Below are 21,844 nucleotides of genomic sequence, written 5' to 3' on the forward strand. Positions count from 1 at the left end.
GTCTTCTTATTGAAGTTATTTTATTGTAATGATGAAACCACATGCACAAACTACCTAGATTTGAGGGAATATATATGAATTAACTCGGCTCCATGAGATATATAATATTGGACCCTTATCTCATACACTTGCTGCTCAAGTTGGACCTCTAACGGTGAGATTTTGTAATTACATCCATGTTGCAAAGTGGACTTTATTCAACCATCGCTACAAGATGGTACTGTACTGGTACCTCTTCTCTAAACTATAACTTATACTTATAAGTACACGAATTGATTTCATGCCATGTGCCTAATGGGATAAAAAATGATTATTGCCTTTACAGCAGAATTCCACCATCGTTTGACATGCAACCCAATAAATTACATATTTTTATTAAAATGTATATTTTTGATAAGATAACCTAATATTGCAAGGACTTTCCCTTTAAATGATAGCAGTTTATACAGTATATATTGCGCATGACTTTCGACGCGTGCGCAGTTTGTAAGTAGAAACTACGGCCGTCAACTGGGAAGCTACTTCTCCGTAACACACTATTTTACTTCTCTTCTGGTGTGTGTTTTGTGTGTTTCATTTAATACCATTAATTGACAATAGCTGATTAGCAGGGATGAGTTTTTTTGGTTTTGGTCAAAGTGCCGATATCGATATAATACTCAATGATGCCGAAACGAGGAAGAAAGCTGAGCATAAAAGCGAGGACGGCAGGAAGGACAAATATTTCCTTTTCTACGACGGAGAAACGGTGTCGGGAAAGGTCAACGTGACACTTAAGTACCCTGGAAAGAGACTGGAACACAACGGCATCAAGGTCGAGTTTATCGGCCAAATTGGTAAGCGATCGGTGGGCCTGAGAGTTGAGAAAGGGGAGTCTGGTCGCGGACGGTGGACTATTGCTAGCTATCGCTCGGAGTTACATCGCGTGAATTTTTTAATAACTTTTGGGATCTTAAGGTAATAATTGCTTCTATGGGGAGCTTTATAAGGTCTGTGGGATCTCGTGACAGACGGAGTGTACAGCTCGTGGGTCAGCTGACAAATATGACGTGTAATAACTGGAGTTACAAACGTTCCCGCAATATCCATTTTAATGCAACACCACTAAGTATACAAGTCAAAATGTTCTTGTTGTTGTTTTGACCCTTAAACATAACACTTGCGGTTGCTAGATTTTCTGTTCTATGCACACGGGAGTTCGTTTTCAAATTTTTTTTTACTCGTAATAAAGTTTCATTTTTTCATGACGAAGAAGTAGTAGTATTTCAAGAAGCGCCACAATTGGTTGTTTATTGAGAGACTACTTTCTTTGACAGGTCTGAACATAAATATCTTAAATAAAAGGTCTAGATATATGTTGCGCCCTCTGATCTTAAAAGGCCACGCGTCATCTTGCGTCGGCCATCTTGCGTCGGGGGATTCAATAAAACAACATTAGTAATGGAGCATGTACATTGGAATATTTTCCTCACTTTTCAACCGATTTTCAAACTTTTTGGTTGTTTGTATTGACCTGAAATTATGTAAATTCTGATAATTATTCAAATTTACAAATATAAACATCCATCTGATCCAGAGTAATGTATTTTATTCCTCAAATCAATCTCTTTCAGAGCTTTACTACGACAGGGGAAACCACCATGAGTTTGTGTCTCTAGTGAAAGACTTGGCACGGCCAGGGGAGCTCACACAGTCGCAGACATTTGACTTTGAGTTCACACATGTGGAAAAGCCCTATGAAGCTTACACTGGCCAGAATGTCAAATTACGGTGAGTTCTACTTGAATGCATTGGCTATTGTGTGCCAATTTTTGCACTCTACTAATATATATGAATTTGATTTTTTTAATTATTATTGTGGTGCTTATTAATCTATTAAATTAACTCAAAATAAAAAAAACAACATCCCGGATACAAATGGCTGAAATGAGTTTCCTCAGCAAAAGAAGAAGATTTTCTTCTCATAATGTATTCTCTGTTTCCAGCTATTTTCTGAGGACCACCATAAGCCGAAGACTCAGTGACATTACCAAAGAGGTTGACGTTGTCGTTCACACGCTCAGCACTTATCCTGATATCAACTCCTCCATCAAGATGGAAGTAGGCATTGAGGACTGTCTACACATAGAGTTTGAGTACAATAAATCAAAGTATGACCATGATTTATAACTTCCTAGTTATTGTACGTTGTTAATAGGGGTGTGCCAATATATTAAAGGTTAAAATATTAGGGTTTTTACTTGTCATGTCTTTTTGCAGGTACCATCTCAAAGATGTGATTGTAGGCAAGATCTACTTCTTACTTGTGAGGATTAAAATCAAGCACATGGAGATTGACATCATTAAACGAGAAACAACTGGCACAGGGCCAAACGTCTACCACGAGAACGATACCATTGCCAAGTATGAAATCATGGATGGCGCACCAGTCAGAGGTTATTTGAAAAGTTTGTTTTGCAGTGGCAGATAATAACGCTGCTATGTGAAGTATATTTATGCATTTTGCCTATGTGTGGTTCCTTTTATGTAGGAGAGTCCATCCCCATCAGGCTGTTCCTGGCAGGCTATGAGATCACTCCCACCATGAAGGACATAAACAAGAAGTTTTCGGTGCGCTACTACCTCAACTTGGTGCTCATTGATGAAGAGGAGAGGCGATATTTTAAACAGCAGGTACCACTTCATGCTGTGTATATAATTCTGACACAAACTAAAAGTTGCACTGGAGTACTAGTCCCCTAGCCAAACTATCCAAAAAAAAAGTGTGACTTATAGTCCGAATAATACAGTAGCTATTCATCGCCAATGAGTTAATCCTACATTTTAAAACTTATACTTTTATACTTGAAACCTGAAAGTTTAGACAGCTCTGTATTTTATTCAGTTAAAGAAACACCACAATGAGGCATTTCCTTCCACCTTTATTGGAATTACTAACCCACTTGGCTGTTATATTGTTGTTGTTGTTTTTTTAAAAGAAGCATTATAAATGTTGCAGGAAATCACCCTTTGGAGGAAAGGTGACGTGGTGAAAAAGAGCATGTCTCATCAAGCCATTATCGCTTCTCAACGCTTTGAAAGCTCACCTAATGCCGCAAAAAGTCAAGCTGATGAAGGGGATGGCTGAAGTTGAGAATATTCTTTTTTTTTAATTATTTTGTGCAGCAGGAGAGAATGTGCTGTGCTTATTTACTGCGAAAGCGTGTATCAAGGGAACATTGCAAGGTTCTTTTGTACTTGCGAGTTATTATTTGTTATTTTTGAACAGGTTTGATTTCCTAGCTGGATAGAGTTTACCAAATGGAGTCTTATTTTACAATCAAGGCCATTTTTTTCGGAGAAAACAAAATACACACCAAGATAATTCAATTATTTTCCATTAAATTCTTCCTGCTAGGTTGGAAGTGATAAAGATGTTGTCTTTTGCTGGAGATATTTTTCTACATTCCTACAGAAATGGCTACATTTATTTTTTTTAACAGTATCAAATCTTAACAATGCCTTACCTACTGCCATGTAGAAATACCTAATTGATGCCTTATCTACTGCCATTTATAAATACTTAATCAATGCCTTACCTATTGTTGTGTATGTATATATGAGTGTGTGTCTGTGTATATACACACTAAGCACAAAATGAAGTTAAAATCGTGTACATGTATTTTTTTTGACAGCTTAAGGAAATACTCTCAATCAAGTTACTTGTTAGCATTTTATCCCCCGCAGTGGTCATTTGAATTCAGTCAGCAAACATTTATATGGCACTTTTATATTCAAAATTGGCCTATAAATTCAACACACTTTGTGATAAGCAGTAATCAAAATGTACTTTTGCATCATCTGTCTTGACAAGCTGTCAACGTCAAAGAAGGTTTTTGTAGCCGACCTTTTTTTTCTGGTTTGAAAGACCAAATTGCGTTACATATGCGAGATCATCTATACTTAGAAAAATGAACAAATTGCTTTCATTTTAGGGCTTTTTAAAGTAAACTTTCTGATTTGTTAATTGCAGCTCCATTACATTTTACAATATACAACTGAAAATATACTCAAGACTCTTCCTATGCTGAGCTTTGACAAATACAAATTTTCACTTTTTATTGACCATCACTCCAATTTTGCCTCCATTTTCTGTTCCCATTCAGGAAAAAGTAGCACAATAGTCGATGGAACTGAATGCTTATTTAATTGCAGATTGTAATTAGCAGCATCTATTTTTATATTTAACTATTCTTTGGAGTAAAAAGGCAGATTTTACCAACGTTTCTTTGTTGAATGTCCCACATGATCTGTGGGTTATCTATATTGTTAAAAAAAAACCTACTTTTGGGGGGTATTTTCAATAGAAATGTCTACTAGTTTGAGATACACTTAAGAAATAAAATAAATTCATATTTAATTGTTGCACCTACTGGGTTGATTTCATCATGATGCTCTGGTCATTTTCTACAATAGGGACCTTTAACTGTTATTTTTTCATGCAAAAAAAATCTCACCTGGTGCCAAACTATTATGCATTAATTTACATTAATTTCCATGGAAACAGATTGTTACATTTGATAATAAAGTTAAAGGTACATGCAACCAAAAGCAAGCTAACAATGGGACAATATTTTTTTTCTATGTATATCCCTTATTAAATGTTTCAATGTCTGTTTCCCATGGCCCACATTTGCTCACATCCATTGCCAGGGGGCATCATTCATAAAAGTTAATAAATGTAAGTAAGGCCCCGAGTCATCAGGAGGCAAAGCATTGCCTGCTGTGTCGCATCGTTTAGTATTGCTGCAGACTCATCTCCTCAATACATGATGATTGTTTTTGCATAAGCTGCTAAACCTTTTTAAAAGGGAGATTACGCAGGCGGAACAGACCACAATACTATCTGCTGACTGCAGTTCTTGCAGCTGAATTTAATACATACATTCGTAGTAAATGACGTGAAATGTGTTTATTCCTGGATGACTGAGTCAGTCTTCCAGACACAAAAAGAGGGGGCAAAAAGTATTTTATTTCTTTTTTTTTTCTTGCTGTCATGGAATTGGCAAATATCTAAAAAGCTATTTTTCGCTCGCTTTGCCAAATAAAAACTGATTTACGGTATTCCTGGGAAGAGTCGCTTGTTTTTATCTTCATATGGTGGCCTGTAAACGTGTCATAAGAAGTAAAACAGGCACGTCCCCATCTGCTTGTTACAAGTATCAAGTACCACTCAAGCACCTTGTTCCCCTGTCAACGTCATTGGAGCTATCTACACGGATACTCTCTGTCCCTTGTGCGAGGAGCCATAGAATAGAAATTGGCTTTTTTATTCTTTGTATTCAAGTAGTATAGCAGTAGTAGTACCCCTAACATCTCACCAGTCAGAGTAAAAGAACACAATGAACTAAATCCTTTATTTACTGTTTCCAAGAGTTTGTGAGTTTTCCCCATGTCAGCCAAACATTCAGAATAATGCAGCAAAGTGTGAAAGGTTGGAACAGGTCGGTCCTCCTCTTTGTGGAGTTTGCATGTTCTCCCGGGCCTGTGTGGGTTTTCTTTGGGTGCTGTGGTTTCCTCCCACATTCAGAAAAATCATGGGAATCAGATTGGACACTGTAAATTGCCCCAAGGTACGAGTGTGAGTGTGAATGGTTGTCCGCCACCGTGTGTGATAGGCTCCAGCACCCCCTGCGACCCTTGCGGTTAAGAAAATGAATGAATGACAATGAAATTGAGTCCAAAACTCATCCAAATATTGTCCAAAAGCTATTCACTGTCAGCAATACATAATTGGCATCTTCAATTAAAACTTAGGTCATTAATAGTAGATATTTGTGCAAATTTCGTCGCACTCGTATACGCCATGGATTAAAGAAAATTACTAGTATCAAAGTCAGACTTTGATACTATTATTTCCGACTCTCCCGAATGCATCACTGGCCGCTGGTTTGCGCTGTAATCACTTTCCTGCTCCCGTTGTTAATTTGCACATGGAGGGAGCAACCAAACGCTCTTCTAAATGTGGAAAAATAGCTAACCATCAATCAAATGAAAGGAAGTTTAATTTTATACGTAGTTTGACCAAGGTATGCTGCTATCTACAACACTGGGATTGGACAAGAGTAGACATTCCTGGTGAGCTGCTGGGGTGTCTTTTTGTTTAGTGCAGGGTCGGTGCCGCTTCTTTCAAATCGTTAAGAAAAATTAAATTAAGATTTTAAAAATCACCCTAAGACCCGTTTTCAGAGTAAAGACAAGATGTGGACATATCCTTGATACTGTGAAAAGGAAAAGACCAGACGGAAGGGGAAGCTAAACTCGCCATCAGACGGTGGTCCTTAAACGCCACATGATCGACACGCTAACCTGAGGTACTTTTGCTTGTGCAGACTCATGTTTATGTTATTTCTTTTGCAGGTGTGTCAATGATGTTTATATCCACTATATTATATTGCTCTATCTTAGTTTCAAATAGTGTTTGTAAAGCAGATCTGAGATCTGCTTCAGTTAAATGGCGTGCATGCCTCCTCACTCGTGGTATTGGAATGGGTTGACTAAATTTGTCCACCAGTGGGGAGAAGATCCTTTTCATTCTCTGGCTTCTGTTTTAGCTAAATGTTATTTTTGAATATTTTTTTCTGATCGCAATGCTGCCAAACAAGTTGTCTGATAGGCAACAAACAATGTGCAACCTCTTATCCCCCCCGATGGGAGGTGTCATCTTTCATGTTCACAGTTCAGAAGAAAATGTAATGTTTATTTGTTTTTCTTTTGTATTTACTGGGTTTTCACATGCAACTTAAAGTGCACCAAACTAAACCAAAACTATTCTAAGTTAAATAATAGACATCCAATTAATTCAAACTGGGAGAATTATATGTTTAGGCTCATGTTTTATTGACATTGACAGTGATATACGCTCAATCTATTTTTAATAAATTGGAGACTGATCTTGGAATACGTTGTAGATGAATGAACTCTTCATAAACGACACATTGATGGTGAATCAATAAACATTCATCAAATTTCTCCCAAAATTACTTTATTTCTGTCAACATTGACTGCCCAGAATACAAATTTACCATTAATGAATTGAAAACTTGTATTTCTATTGTTCAAGCTGTTTTGAAATATTCTGACTTCTAAATAACTCGAATTTCGGTAATATAAAATGCACTTATAATGTACATACAATGCTTTACAGAAAGCACCCTGCATTATTATTTTACCGTATAAGTCAATATACATCATACAAATGTAGATCATTGATAGGTAAAAATACAAATAAGTATTCCACCAAAAAAATGGGATTTTTTTTTGTCCTGGATGTTGAAGATCAGTTAGAATGAAAATGCAACAAAAAAACAACAACATGCCAAGCGTGAGAACATTTGTGCCACGCCTTGTGATGACCTCACATCAACGGTCGGATTGCACACAAGGGCTCGTCGGCAAAAGTTGATCCCTAAGCAGATATCGTCTACCTGCACAGGACAAAAAAAATGGTCTTAGAATGAAGTGTCATCCTTCACTTTTTGCGGCTTCAGTCCATCACATTTTTTTTAAATCAAATGATCAACTCATCAGCAATCTATCCAGAAATCTATTAACAATTCAAATTTTTTGGTCCTAGGTGCGTTGGAGAAGGGCCTTATGTACTAAACTACAGTTGGTGACCCCTGTTTTAAGCCTATAAAACATCTTGCATACCAAAAACCTGTCGTGAATAACAGCAGTCTTGCAGAGTAGTTGACAAAACGCACTTGATCGTGTTGTGCTCTTGGAGTCACGGTTCCGTTTGTAGTCGGCACCACGGAGTGTTTGGCTTTTATGAAAGAAAATAAATATGTGAACTGAAAGTTATGCTAGCGTTCCGAGCATGGCGAAGCTCAAAAAGAGTGCCCTAGTGACTATTTGTAATTAAAAGTCATATTGACCAAATAGTCAGTTAAATTGACCACTGATACAAAACCTAAAATGACATGCCGTACCTCAAGTTATAAGTTATTTTATCCGTTTTCACACCCTTAAACTAAAGCAAGGCAAAGCTCAAGTAGGGCTGGGTGATTTCAGATCCAGATTAAAAGATTGGAGAAAAAATAGGTTGATATTGGTGATCATACAAAAAAATTATATTGTCAAATAAATCCCTCCTTAGTTGAAAGACACATTTTTTTGTGAAACTGTCCCAACCTTGCAAAAGTTTTCTTCCCTCACTCTATTCTTAGAGGCCATGCACAAAACTAGTCTTGATCTATGTCCCCAAGCTTTGGATACTAGTGCATTGTGAAAGTCTAGGTTCCTTTCTTTATGTTCTTAAATTATGCGAAAGACTATCTGGGCAGGCTTCAAAAGTTCCAGCATACAAGCAAAGAGTTGCAGGCTTTCTAATCCTAGTGTGAAAATGCATTTCCCTTCTGGCCCCCTTTCTGCCTGGTCGCCTTAAAAAGGGTGCCGTGACATCCCAATAGAGGTTCCGGTCTTCCGTAAACAATTCTTGGCTCGGTGGCAACTAATGAGATCAGAATTGATCAAAATGGTTTCCATTCATGACTTTTTCTGACAATAAGTTGATTCAAAGGCCCAATCACGTGTATGCATACTTTTTATATGTATCTATTAATTCAAAGTGTTATTTCAAATGACTACAGATTCCCCCAAAAAGGTAAAAGATTTCATATTGTGGTTTTCAAAATTCATTTTGGATAGTAAAGGCTTCAGAGAACTTTGCCAAATGTAACGACATACACAAACAAAATTCAAATTGAGCTGCAGTGCAGCACATTTCAGGTCTCTTCGGTGTTTTTGTCTGGCTCTTAAACCTCACACCATTCTTCTTTGTATTCATGTAATGAAAGGGAAGTGAAATAACAAGGTGACCTTTCTGACATCCATTCTCCAGAGAGTGAATGTTATACAGAAAAGGGAGCAAATGATGACACAAATTAGATAAAAATGCAACCTCATTCATCTAACTATCCAGTTTTTGGATTGGGATGGAAAGTAATTGTATTGATGTCGTAGACATTGGGTTGCATTCTGCTCACTCAATCTTATGTGATCCGAAATCAGGCCCATTTTTAGAGGACCAGAATATGGTTAAAAAATTGGGCTTTAGAAATTAATTTACTTTCAATTAAGGATCTTTTTTTACTGGATATTTCAGGTTTTTACCTGTATCTACATCATTGGGCATAAAAATGTTTCTGTCAAACATCCTAATATTAAGGGATTATTGTTTTATAGGGGTACAATCATATGGAGATTACTAAGAGCTGTTGCCAATTCCTTTAAGAACTGAATAAGAAGTGCTGTGGTGATGTCATTGTCTCATTTGCATATCAATGTATGAGAATATTTTGCCTTCAAATGAGGTTTCGGGCGTTGGCAAAATGAACTGAGTATCACTCACATCCTTTCCTTGTTAGAGGTGGAGGGCAGCTAGTTTTTTTTTTTTATAACAAAAGCAGAAAGATTAAGAGAATGAACACATTGTTGTTAGGCATTGGCTGCAGAACAGTATTATACAACAGAAAATCTTTGACATCACTAAAGGACCAACACATTCAGAGCAATCTGGTGGAAATCTAACCAACTGTCATGCACAGGTTGCATAAAGCTGCACAAAAAGCTAGACAAATCATTAAATAAGTTAAGTACCTATCTAGGTTTGTAATCTATATGTACCTGCAGCTTGATAGATTGTCACTGAAAATGATGGATGCAGTCTTTGAATGGGGCGATTTTTTTTTTTACCAACAACTTGTCCGATATCTGCACTCTTTCATTAGTTACCCATTTTGTAGAAATGCGCTTCTGCTTTGAAAAGTGAACAAAAATATGTTGTTCCTCAGTGACTCATTTCAGTCACCTTCTGTCATGTCACTTGATGTCTGACGGGTTTCAGATTGGGCAATTTCGCTAAAAAGTCGATCAATTGTCTCAATTTGGCACTATGGGCTGCCATGCCCTCACTTGGATGGTTATAGCTGTAAAACTGTGTGCATTACTGTCATTCAGACCATGGAATTAACACAAAGTTAGGGTTGAAATTCAAGAAAATAGGCAGACAGATGGATAAATGACAGGCCACTGGATATGTTCCCAAAAGTGTCGGGAAAATGGATTGTAGTACAACTGTTTTAGTACTTGTTCCTCAAATATGACATCAGTGTTTGACATAAAAAAACTGTTTTTCCAGTATACATCAGAAAGATTACAATAAAATAATAGTAATTTGTAGTTGATAGTGTTTTTAATTTGGAAACTGCTGTTTGTTATGGATGTTCTGCTCTGATAATCACAAGTTCTGGCAGCCAGGGTGGGTGTATTCAGAAATTCTAGTCGTTTTAGGATGACATCTTTGTTATCAAAAAAAAATGTTTTGGTGATTAGCAGAGAACTTTTATTTTTTTGGTGTTTGGTAATCAGAGCATAGTCACAATTACACCGGAAATGCCTTTCAATATCCATGCCATGAATCAGTCTTTAACCATTATCTTTTAGATAAACTCTTTCAGCAGTTTTTTTTTATTTAATCCACAGACTGTAATTGAATTCATGCATTTCTTTTACTTAGCAAATGTGCAATTTGCCTCTCATGAGTGTCGGTCACAATCCCAGACCCCCCCATACCTCATTCAGCATCCTTCCTTTTGCATTCATATATCTGATTTATTTAATCTAATCGGTCTCTCTCTCCTGCTCAACCTTTTTTTTTTTTTTTTTTTACCTTACGCTTTTTCTCAATTGGTCCCCACCTCCACCCATTTTACTAGCAAGCTCCATAGCTCTCTCCCCTGTGTACAATCTCTTGCTCTTTATTTCTCTCTCTCATTATTTCTCTCTCTCTCTCTCTCTCTCTCTTTTCTTCCACTTCTTTGGCAGGCTACACATTGCAGTGAGTCAGTATCATGGAGGCAGGCAGCGGGACTGCCGCAGCGGTGGGTGGTGCAGCACTTGGACTGCTGGGAGCCACAGCCACGTCCAGCCTTGACATCTTGGACAGGTAAGTTGACTGTAAAATATACATTTGCACCAGATAAAAGCCTGCAAATCGGACACCGGAGGCAAGCTTCCAAGGAGATTTGTGTGTGTTAGAAGAAGACCACACCTCACATTAGGGTTAGCCTCCACATGCTAGTTTGTTTGTAGTCTGCAGCGTTCATAGCAGCGATTATGTGCATGTTAGGTGACCACTGATTAGGAGGCAGATGCTCTGGATGTGTCACTTTGCTGTTTGTGCCGGTGTGCACATGCATGTGCTGGAGTGGCCATGATTGCGAGAGTGTTACTTGGCTTTGTATGTACATCAAGGAGAATTATTATCAGTAGATGCATGTGGGGGGGGGGGGGGGGGGGGGGGTGGAGGAGGAGTTATTGCTTGACATGCCTGAGCACAGCAGCTGAGTTGGTGAACTGAATTTGCACAGTCACCATCCCACCTCCTTATTAGTCGCCGCCCACATCCCTTCAACCTGTAGTACCTAGGTGACAGGTGTTAATATCTGTTACAGCTGGAATAGAGTTGGGCTGTTCTAAGTTTCAGATAGATCGGGAAAATTGTAGTTTGACCTCAGATTTTAGATCCGCCGTTAGCTGGAAACTGACGGGTTTGTCAAATGGTGAACATTACCTTAAAAAAAGTCAAATGTTGATATGACACCGCAGTTTACAGCCCTAGATATTTAACTAACTTAATGCTAATATACAATAGAATGTGTAAGTTTGCTGGCTGTTGTAAAGACAGACATCAGACACAGGTGGGCTCCATGGAAGTTTTTATTTTTATTTTTTTCCGCTCTGACCTGATTGGTGTAATTTTCCACAATCATGTAATAGCATGACCATTCTGGCTGTTTGGTGAGCCAAGCAGGATAATAGGACAGAGATTATGCATGTATTAAAGAGCTAACAAAATTCCCTAGGTCACGATTGCATATTTACTTATTTGATATGGACAGTGCACATTAATGAATGTTTCAAAGTTGTAATATTTTGATAGCATAACAGAATTAAGTTGAGGTTTTTTTATGAGGATAGTGGTGATGCTGGAATTTACCCCTAGATAAGGTAGGTGAAGTACACTCTTAACTGGTTGTCATTCAATCACAGGGTTTCCTAGATCTTCAAATTAGTTTGTTGTGCAATTTTTACTGTCCTGCTGCGGATCGTGCAGCAGCAGATGGGCTCCATTGAAAATGAATGAGAGGGCTGCAATGTGTCAGCATGGCCTAAGGCACTTCCAACAGCATCAACAAAAAAACTAAAGTTAAATAAAAACATGTAATCCTTTTTTATTTTAAACTAGTTCATATTGCCAAAAAAATGGTACTTTCAGCCATTGCCATTTAATGTGGGTTGTCTAAACTAATTAACTGCAGCATTAAAAAAAAACCTTGCTTTACTCTTCTAATTATTTTGGCTGCATTTACTCAGAGGACCACTACTTGTCGTTGACTTTAATGAGACCTCTTAAGAGTAGTACTATAATACTTTTTCGCTGTCATTAGATACTTTCTTTCTGCAAAAAAAGTTTGTTTCAATTGTGTAAATATAAATATTCTGTGATATTTTAGGTTAAAATGTATCAAAATAATTACTGTAATGTGTTTGATCCATTCAGGGGGCTAAGATTTGGACGGCTTCCGGAGGAGGACGATTTTGTGCCTGAACTGGCCCTTATACATCCCAGAGAAAGACCGGACTGGGAAGAGACCATCAGTGCTATGGTGGGACACACAAATACATTGATGTATACTGAAATAGACAACTCTGATGATAATGTTTTTTTGTAGTATTTTACTAAGTGCTTGTACCTTAGAACACTTTCTTGAGTACAGTATCTGAGAAGACAATGTGGTTTCCCTACTAACAATTTAAAACATTAAAAAAAATGGTTATTGGTTTTGCACAAATATAGATTTACTCAAGATGTTTAATGTTTTCTCGATGTCGGATTTCATTTCATTGCATTCCAGCACCATTCATTCATTCATTATTTATTATTTATAGTAACGCAGTTCATTATTGTCTCCTGATGTACGTATAACTGTTTTAATTAGTTGGAAACGGTGGTAAACATGTAGTATAAATAATACCATTCTATTTATATACAAAGAAGCAAAATTGATTCCATTCGAGTGAGTGTCAGGTTTAGATTTGACTTGTTGTAACAGTATAGTGAAAATGAGGCCGTCTCCATGGTAACATCAAGACGTGGTTTGGATGTTGTTGGAGTCTGATGCGTTTGCCTGCCTCTGGGCGGAATCAAGAAGCCCACCGTGCTAATCAATATTGAATTTAGAGGCCTTTCCTGTCTGATTTGTCTTTATTAAACATTTGACAGCATTTATTATTCATGTCTAGTGGTTAAACGAAGTGACAAAAATTGTTCAGCAGGCTGGCATATTTGTCAAATGTATACACTGACAGGCAAAACAATTGTCGTTAATATTTTCCTGATCAATTTTCTTAAGTAACTTCTTTGATATTGTTTTTTTGACTTTGATCAGCTCCAACACAGTACAGCAAACATAATACTAAAAGAATAAATAAATAAAAAACAATACATAAGAATAATAAATTCGCAAGATGAAAGGATAACTCGCTCATCCACCTGTGTCATCGTTGCCCCTTAGAAGACCGATGCATATTGTTTTACTGGCGTTATAAAGGGATTCCTGGGAAAACACAGAAAGAATGAAAACATCTGCTGATCAAGCTTCATGGCCTCTCTTTGATCAACATCTCTTTCATGCACTTCACTTGTTCACTGAGTCTCTGTGGTTACACCTGTGTCTCATCTGAGGATGCATTATTACATCAAATTGCGGTTAGGAATTATACTGCTGCCTCACTTCTAGGAAACAACATGCTCATTATGTGCAGGTTACAAAATTACTCAAAAAAATAGAGTACTTTAGGTTTTAGTTAGCCAGTGTTGCCCAAAGTGCATTACTAAAAAATAAAATAAACTTCCCTTACTATCCTAAAATATGCGATATGATTTTTTTTTCTTTGTTTAAATGGGTTTTTATTTCCATCTAATTACTGGCCATGTTTTTGTTTTATTCCCCTGTTTAAAAAATGCATCACCAATCAATGAAACTTACTTTTTTTGTTCTCATTATGACTGATTTCCAGGCAAGAAGTGCCGAGATCCCTGAGCTGCGAACCGAGCCCCTTATGCGCTCCTGCAGCAGCAGCACCGCAAGCATGAAGGTCAAGAATGTTAAAAAGTTAGTAGACACTCCCCTACAAAGACACCGCGGCCAGCTAATCTCCCTCACTTCTTTCTGTTCTTGTCGATTTACCCTTGTTTGTGTGTTATTTGCTGTCTCTTTTCCCCTCCCTATATACACTTCTCACTTTTTGTGTTTGTACCTTGGACTTTCTCAAGTGTCACAACAAATTAGTTCCTGACCACCTGTATGTGTTTTTCGTTTAGACTTTGTTTTACCAAGGGCCACTTTCCCAAACTGGCAGAATGTGCTCATTTTCATTATGAAAACGTGGACTTTGGCACAATTCAGGTAATCCCCATTTGATTATTTTCCTTTTTACTGTTTAAATATCATAACATTTGAAATGTTTTTTTTGGGGGGGGGGAAACCCCAAAAAACTGGGTATTACAATGAAAAAACAGTTTTATTAGTTGAAATTCAGCATCTATTAACAGAGTAACACGTTTGTCAAGGTATTATGTACTGAACTAATTCTTAAGAAAGCTTTGTCTTGTCTGTATTCTCAACATTATTCCCAATATAAACAGTAAAAATCATTTCATATTTAATGTTGAGGCCATTGAAATAATTAATGATTGTCATGATTCATGCCGTCAGCTGAAGATCTGCTCATTGAGCTTTTTTTCTTGAAAAAAACACTAGTAGACTAGTAGTATATTTATACATACCAGGGGAAAGTATATCTTTTCTCAATTAGACTCCACAATTATTTCAGCAGTAGTTTTTCTTTTTGTGGGCAATCAGCTGTCTCATTAAAACTGACACCTTGTTCAGCCTATTATGTCGAACACTTCACTGTTTAAGGGTCCATCCCTAGTTTTATGTCTTAGGTGCACGCATAGGTTCTGACATAATCAATTCATGTCTTTGCACTTCATTTTGTCTGTATTGATACCACCCATCCATCTTTCTATCGATCTCCCCCTCCATCAATTTACGGCTGAGCACCATGACACAATATACTCCGACGGCTCACTCACTTTTTTTTCCACACAAAAGCCCAAGAGTGATGCAAATAAAAGAATTCCCTGTAGTTCCTGAGATCCAATCCATCATCTAGTGCACAGTGATGCACCGAGGCTCGCACACATACACAAACGGCTTTGACAATTACAAACGTGAGTTCAACCCAAAGGTCAGACAGACTGATTATTTTTCACTTATGATTGTTGGGTCTGTTCTTCCACAAAAAAACATATGGCGCACTATTGACTGTATATAAGATGGTAAACCCCTGTCACATGTTCTCACACAAGGGATGTGTGGATTTTTCTTGCTGTGGATGATGTAACTGGTTAGACCCCCACTGCCCTGGTTTGATGTAACAAAAGATCAGTTGAATTGCACTCATTGATCCCTCCCTCCCAGTTTTTTTTTTTGCACGTGCCTCAAACATTCAGTCGATTCACCCTTCCTCTTTATTGCGTATACTTTTGAATTTGCTCTCTCAATTGGAAGTGGGTGGGTTAAGGGAAAACTGGCTTTTTTAAAAGCTATTGATTTCTCTTGAATATTTTTATTATTAGTCATTCTTTGTTAATGTTTACTCACAGACTTTTCTTTTACAAGGCAAAGTATTCTGGTAAACATTGGTTAGATATTACAATTGATTTAGTTGAGGCACTCCTCAATATTTTTTTGGTCTTTATTATTAGTCATATTCTTTATCATGTTTACTTGACCAGACATGTAATGTATTAAAAAAACAAAACATTACAACCAGTTTTGCAAATATCACAGCCATCAACGTACGGGAGGTTCTTGGTAGTATTCATGAATGGCTCAAGGGGGCAGTCTACTGATTTCAAATTGGAAATGTGGGATTTTACTATAGTGATGAATAATTGAATGCTAAAAGCTTTCTCAAGCCCAAGTGGAACGATTGCCCCACTTTCCTTTGGATTTGTCAAAAGTCAAATCATGTTTTTGATATCTCGGGCATAACACAATTGTGGAAGTGTTAAATTAAGTGCATCGCCAGTGAATAGTTTTTCTGCTTTTCCTACAACCACTTCAAATAATTTAGCATTTTAATCAGCAATTGGTTAAACATTTCACCCCTTTTTAATTAAAAAAGGAATTCCCTCCTTTTGTGGTGAAATGAAGGCAGCAAACTCTTATAACACACACCAAAGTCAGCAAATAATCACTTTTGCAGGTTTCGGGTGGCTGCCTAGTGACCTCTTCGCTCTCATATATCCTCCTCAGTGTCTGTGACTATTTGCATATATTTCACCCAACTCCCAAGCTGCAGCTCTTTGTAATATGTAATTAAATATGGATGTGGATGGCATAATAAGTTATAGCTGCTGATCGAATCTACAGTATTTTTTTGACATTTGATTTCAGCTTGAAAGCACAGTTGATCTTTGTGAGATAAAGTGGACTATCTCTTTTAGTTGGTGAACTGAATAGGTCATTGCTATATGAGATTTTGCTTTCGACATCAGTGTCAGTAATGATTACATTTAAGCCTGCAGTAGATTTTTGGTTTTTAGACTTGCACGGTATATGCCGTTGCTGAGCGCCCTTGCAAGAAGGTAGTTAATGGGAGTGGAGTTTTTGTGAAGCAAAAAAAAAAAAAGAAAAAAAGTGCACCCATCCTCCCCTTTTTTCTTAAGTTTCACCCCCATTTGTCCACTTTCTCCTTGCGTGTATACTTGCTCCATCCATCCTCGCTCTTTGTCCGTGGAATGTACAAACCAGGGAGGGAAAAATGAGAGCAGTGGGGGGAGGGGTGAACTCGCATGTCAGCCCCCCCAGTCTGAAAGGAAGTACGGAGAGAATAGCATGTGCGATACCAAACACACGTGGTAGAATCTGAAGGAAAGAAAGCCTGAAAGTTGTTGTTTTTGTTTTTTCTTTTGTGTTGCTGATTTATCGTGATGGCCAGAGTTTGTTGTTGGTTGTTAGAGCGCAGCAAAAGAAATCCTGAAAGCAAATGAAAGAAGAATTTGGGTTTGGCCATCACAATGGAAGGATGGCTGACTGAGTCATGAAGTGGACTATTTCTATATCAACTCACTCCATTTAAATCTGCAAGTATTATTCTTTTTTTTCTCTAAATGCAATGCAGAGAGAGTACTGTTTGTAAAACAATCGGAAGTGCTAACATTGACTATTGGAAATGTGCTCTTGAGGGGTGAAACTAGGGTCTGTGAAGGGATGAGAAAAGGACACTGGAGACAGGTGTCGGGCAATGAAGGGGGGGGGGGGGGTGTTGGCGTAAAGCGCCACTGTATGAAGGGAAGGAAAGTGGGGTGGCAACTAAGATGTCAAAAATAAGGGAAACTCAAATTTGACATTGCAGTGAGTACTAAAGCATTGTTGTTCTTTTTTTAGTAGAGTTTTGTGTATGTAGTGTGTTTGTTGATAAGCATAGAAAGTGAGGCATATGGTGATTTTGATACTTTTTGAATAAGTATGAATTTCTGGCATAAGATGGAGTCACGGAAATGGATCTTGTTGGAAAGTGTAGAGTGCTATTTGATCGCATTGTGATTATAATGAGGACCAACTACTGGGTGAAAAAGGAGCACTTGTTAGCTCATAATGTTATTTCCATTGGGGATCAAATTGCTCTTTGGAGCGCTCTTGTGTTTATGGTTTCCTGCACCACTGGAAATGGCTGTGTATCTTTAGAGTAACCTTTAATAGTCTATGTGCTCTTTAGAGTGCAGTTGTGAGACAACCTGTTGGCATTTCATTTTCTAGGGTTTTTCTTTGTTTTTTTATTTATTTATCTTTGATTGTGACATTATATTCATCTTTCAAGTCAGTTATACTAGAATTTTTATGGTGATAATAAAAATGATTGGATTTTTCTCAGATATTAAGTCGTTTCAAAGTGAGGGTTGCCCCAGCTTTAAAGTGGCGTTTTACTCATTTCACACCAATTTTGTTAAAGCTAGTCAACAAAAGCAGAAAAGTTTTTTTCTTCATACATTGGTTTTACAGTTTTTTCCAAAATGGATTGTTGATTGTTGCCCTAACTCACGTGGTTTGACAGTTTCAGAAAAGTCTTGTAGTATTTCATTACTTTCAACAGTACTGTGTAATAATGAATGTTAAATAATGACTAACACTTACAAAAAAAAAAATGTTGTTCTCCAGTTGTCTCTCGGTGATGAACAGAGTGAAGTGACCCGGAACAGCCATGAGTCCAAGGAGCTTGTATACTTGGTTCATATTTTTTGTCAGGTGAGACTTGATTTCTCCAATTACCATGAAGAACCACTAACACAACCATTATTGTGTACTAACAAAATGACTTTATGCAGTGGTACCTCTAAATATGAATGCTTCTACTTACAAAATACTCATTTTACAAAACACTTAAATATGCAAATTACTGTTCCAACATATGAAAAGCACTGCAGGTATTAAGCCAGAACATGATTGCGCATTTTAAGTGTAGTTTTAGTTTAAAATGTCACGTTTGAGTTTAATCTATTTCATAAGGGACAGCACATATTAATGAACATCTTCATATTCAGGAGTGTGGAAGCCATTCTTTTGGCTTGAACTATCAGAAATCCAAAGAAACTGAACGACTACAGCTAAAGACTAGTTTTGCCCTAATCTCACCTCATATGATATTTTAGATTTTTTTTTCCAAGTTTCTATCCGCAGTGGTTATTCCTTTTCCACGTCCTTGGCAATGACACATAAGTATGTGTAGTTGGAAAGCTCTTCTATCTACTTACTAGAGCCACTGGAAAAATGTTGGATCTTCCCTAGCAAGTTACTATTCAAAAAACATGAAGATTCTCAACTAGTTGAGTTTCAAATTTGAACAGACAGAAATAGTGACATTTCACTTAAGCCAGACATGGAAGGGCAACTGTCGTCCCATTTTGAAAGTGGGACAGTAAAACCTGAATGGGTTGCGTAGTAGCAGCCACAGTCTCGTCCGTCCGTCCCAGTCCACAGACATTGGCCCTAGTACACACGGAACTTTTTAGGCCAATTCAAAGCAAAAGACTTGATTTTCCACCACATGTTTCTTTCATTTGGTTGAGTCATCTGAGTTTCATTTCAGCTTAAAAAAGAATGGCTTTCTTGGACAGTATTTTACTTAACGTTCAAAATGTTAAATGAATGACAGACTTATGGTGCTGCTACCTCAGAAGCTAGTTTTAGAACTTCTGGAGAATACTACAATGGGCTTCTCCTAATATAAAATATATTTTAAAAAAACTAACTTCATTCCAGCTATGTACTACATTTTCTAATAGCATGCAGGAGAAAGTTACTCTGAACCAGCTGTATTTATGAAGTTTGGAAATGTATTTATCATTTGGATCAAAGATATACCAAAATTCAACAGTTATGGTCCATATTTTTTTTCATTCAGCCTTGGCTTTTTTAATTCTGTTTTTAATAGAAAATAGTTGCTTTGACTAACTAAATTTTCCCCCCCTGATAAAGGGTCGAAGCTGGATTGTGAAGCGGAGCTATGAAGATTTTCGTGTCTTGGATAAGCACTTGCACTTGTGCATATATGATCGCCGTTTTTCTCGGCTGCCTGAGCTGCCGAGATTGGACAGTTTGACCGATCCGCCGGAGGTGAGTTCGATGTCTCGGGCGCAATTTTATGCTTTTACTCTGTGTGTCTTTAGACCTGCATGTAGACTGTAAAAAAAAATGACTTCCGAAGATGTTTGCAAGACAATCTGCAACATTCTTCAAAAACTAGGAAGTTGGGTAGCTGTACTTGTTGTCCTGCACATCTCATAATCACTTGTGTTTTCTGTTATGCCAGTCTGTTTCCCAGTTAGTGTCGGGTTACCTCTCACGGCTTTCAGCCATCGCTGACAACAAGATCAACTGTGGGCCTGCCCTCACCTGGATGGAGGTAAGAATATACCTTCCTCAATGGCAGCAGAAACGGTGTGTGGCGTTGGCGAAAAATGAAAGTTGAATATTCATAAACTCTTGCAGATGCTTCCCAAATTTTTTGCCTGACATTTTAACGCTGTACAATTATGTGGGGGTTGGCTGACTCAGCAGCTCAGTCTGTAATAGAATGTTGATTGACATACTGAATGCCTTCCCACTTCTCATTTACCGAGTTATTTTTTTCCATTTGAAAGTAGCTCTTTTTTTTTCTCCCCCTTCTCATTTTTTTTTTGCTTTAGCATCAGCATTAAAATGACTCATTAGAAACCAGCGTGGTGTTTGTTTACCAGGTTGACAACAAGGGAAATCATCTTTTGGTTCACGAAGAGTCATCCATCAACGTGCCAGCAATTGCAGCTGCTCATGTCATCAAGCGCTACATTGCGCAGGCTTCAGATGAGCTGTCATTCGAGGTGACCCCAAGCACACAACCCTTTCTCCATTTCTCACTCAGGCTACATCTACACTAGGATGGATGAGGTTTTGCTAGCTATTTCGCACCTAACATTATACCTCACCACACATGCGGCATTTATAACCCACTCATACATCAACTTCAGTACGGTTTATCATGAAACATGCTAATTATTCTTGGGAGAAATGAGCATATGGGGGTGTAACATTACAAAATCAAGAAAAGTTCACCAATATTTCACAGGCATTTGAAAATCTTTCCTAAATCCACTGAACAAAAGCAAACCATGTGCATACATTTGTAAAATTTCTTCTCATTTATGCACATTATTATTCAAGCAACTTGCTGTTTACATGTTGGCACTATTAGTGACAAACCAACAACACTGGTCTCACTAATTTTGTTATGCTTTACAGCAGATTGTAGTACATTTGCATTTGAATGCATTCCATTCAACTTTACAGTGTTCAAGAGAGGGGAGGGGGAAAAAACTAGAAACTGTTTGTTTCTTCCATTTTAAGTGGAATAATAGAATAATATCTTTGTAAAATGAATAATGTGGAAAAGGGATTATAATCTATTGTCTGTATTTCTTTTTTACAGGTTGGTGACATTGTGTCAGTGATTGACATGCCTCCCAAAGAAGACACCACATGGTGGAGGGGGAAGCATGGCTTTCAGGTGTGGTGCCATTTACATCATTATATCACTATCATCATTATAATATTGTATACTGATTCTTTTTGGGGTTTTTTTTGCCATTAACACTCCTTCCAGGTTGGCTACTTTCCCAGTGAGTGTGTGGAGCTTATAAATGACAAAGTGCCACAGTCTATGACCAACTCTGTGCCGAAGCCAGGTACTCCTCCTTCTTTATATTGCCCAGGAAGTGTTATGTTGAAAGGATTTGAATACACTTGAGGTGGGGCTGTTTTTTTTCAGGAAGTAATTCAGTTGGGGAAGAAGAGAGCGTGTGCACACTTTTGTGTGTGTGTGTTTCTGTGTCCGATTACATGTAGCAAAGGTGTCAAGGGCCAGTTCCGGACCACCACATCATTTTTGTGGCCTGCTAGATAGAATAAGTTATGTTTATTAAAGCATTGACTTCATGTTTTTCACTCAAATAAAATCTAAATATTTTTTTAGGGAGAATATTTACTTTTTTTGTTAATTAATTAACTAGGGAGGCATTTTTATGAAAAAAAATATTTATACACTTTATATTTAATCATAAAGACGCTAATGTCAAGTTAATGTGTGTACCTGGGAAGAGAGAAAAAACTCACGAGTGGCTGGATTT

At 37.5% G+C, this 21,844-nt stretch overlaps 2 protein-coding genes across 5 annotated transcripts in view; both read left to right on the top strand.

Moving 5' to 3' along the window:
* The first annotated feature begins 496 nt into the window (after positions 1–496).
* Positions 497–3,577, top strand: vps26bl (vacuolar protein sorting 26 homolog B, like). Its single transcript, XM_077741203.1, has 6 exons — positions 497–836; positions 1,614–1,770; positions 1,986–2,150; positions 2,260–2,435; positions 2,531–2,673; positions 2,999–3,577. The coding sequence occupies exons 1-6, from the start codon at positions 614–616 to the stop codon at positions 3,125–3,127; spliced, it is 993 nt and encodes a 330-aa protein (XP_077597329.1). The 5' UTR covers positions 497–613; the 3' UTR covers positions 3,128–3,577.
* A 2,363-nt stretch (positions 3,578–5,940) lies between these two features.
* Positions 5,941–21,844, top strand: part of arhgap32b (Rho GTPase activating protein 32b) — a 30,142-nt gene continuing 14,238 nt past the window's right edge. For 2 of the 4 annotated variants that reach the window (XM_077741300.1, XM_077741301.1), the window contains exons 1-11: positions 5,941–6,353; positions 10,870–10,990; positions 12,608–12,713; positions 14,128–14,222; positions 14,432–14,516; positions 18,342–18,428; positions 19,659–19,796; positions 19,993–20,085; positions 20,420–20,542; positions 21,148–21,225; positions 21,322–21,403. In XM_077741300.1, coding sequence (XP_077597426.1) covers positions 10,896–10,990; positions 12,608–12,713; positions 14,128–14,222; positions 14,432–14,516; positions 18,342–18,428; positions 19,659–19,796; positions 19,993–20,085; positions 20,420–20,542; positions 21,148–21,225; positions 21,322–21,403 — 982 coding nt within the window. In that variant the 5' untranslated portion in view covers positions 5,941–6,353; positions 10,870–10,895. The remainder of the gene's footprint in view (positions 6,354–10,869; positions 10,991–12,607; positions 12,714–14,127; positions 14,223–14,431; positions 14,517–18,341; positions 18,429–19,658; positions 19,797–19,992; positions 20,086–20,419; positions 20,543–21,147; positions 21,226–21,321; positions 21,404–21,844) is intronic. The other 2 variants (XM_077741298.1, XM_077741299.1) reach the window with 2 other exon arrangements.

Source organism: Stigmatopora nigra, chromosome 19 (genome assembly GCF_051989575.1).
Source record: "Stigmatopora nigra isolate UIUO_SnigA chromosome 19, RoL_Snig_1.1, whole genome shotgun sequence".
Classification (NCBI taxonomy): Eukaryota; Metazoa; Chordata; class Actinopteri; order Syngnathiformes; family Syngnathidae; genus Stigmatopora; species Stigmatopora nigra.

What these genes read in the sequence shown, in the direction of transcription:
- vps26bl (XM_077741203.1), top strand. Translation starts at nt 614, where the DNA reads ATGAGTTTTTTTGGTTTTGGTCAAAGTGCCGATATCGATATAATACTC. An exon ending in GGCCAGAATGTCAAATTACG is followed by an intron (nt 1,771 to 1,985) that starts GTGAGTTCTACT and finishes CTCTGTTTCCAG; the next exon opens with CTATTTTCTGAGGACCACCA. An exon ending in GGATGGCGCACCAGTCAGAG is followed by an intron (nt 2,436 to 2,530) that starts GTTATTTGAAAA and finishes CCTTTTATGTAG; the next exon opens with GAGAGTCCATCCCCATCAGG.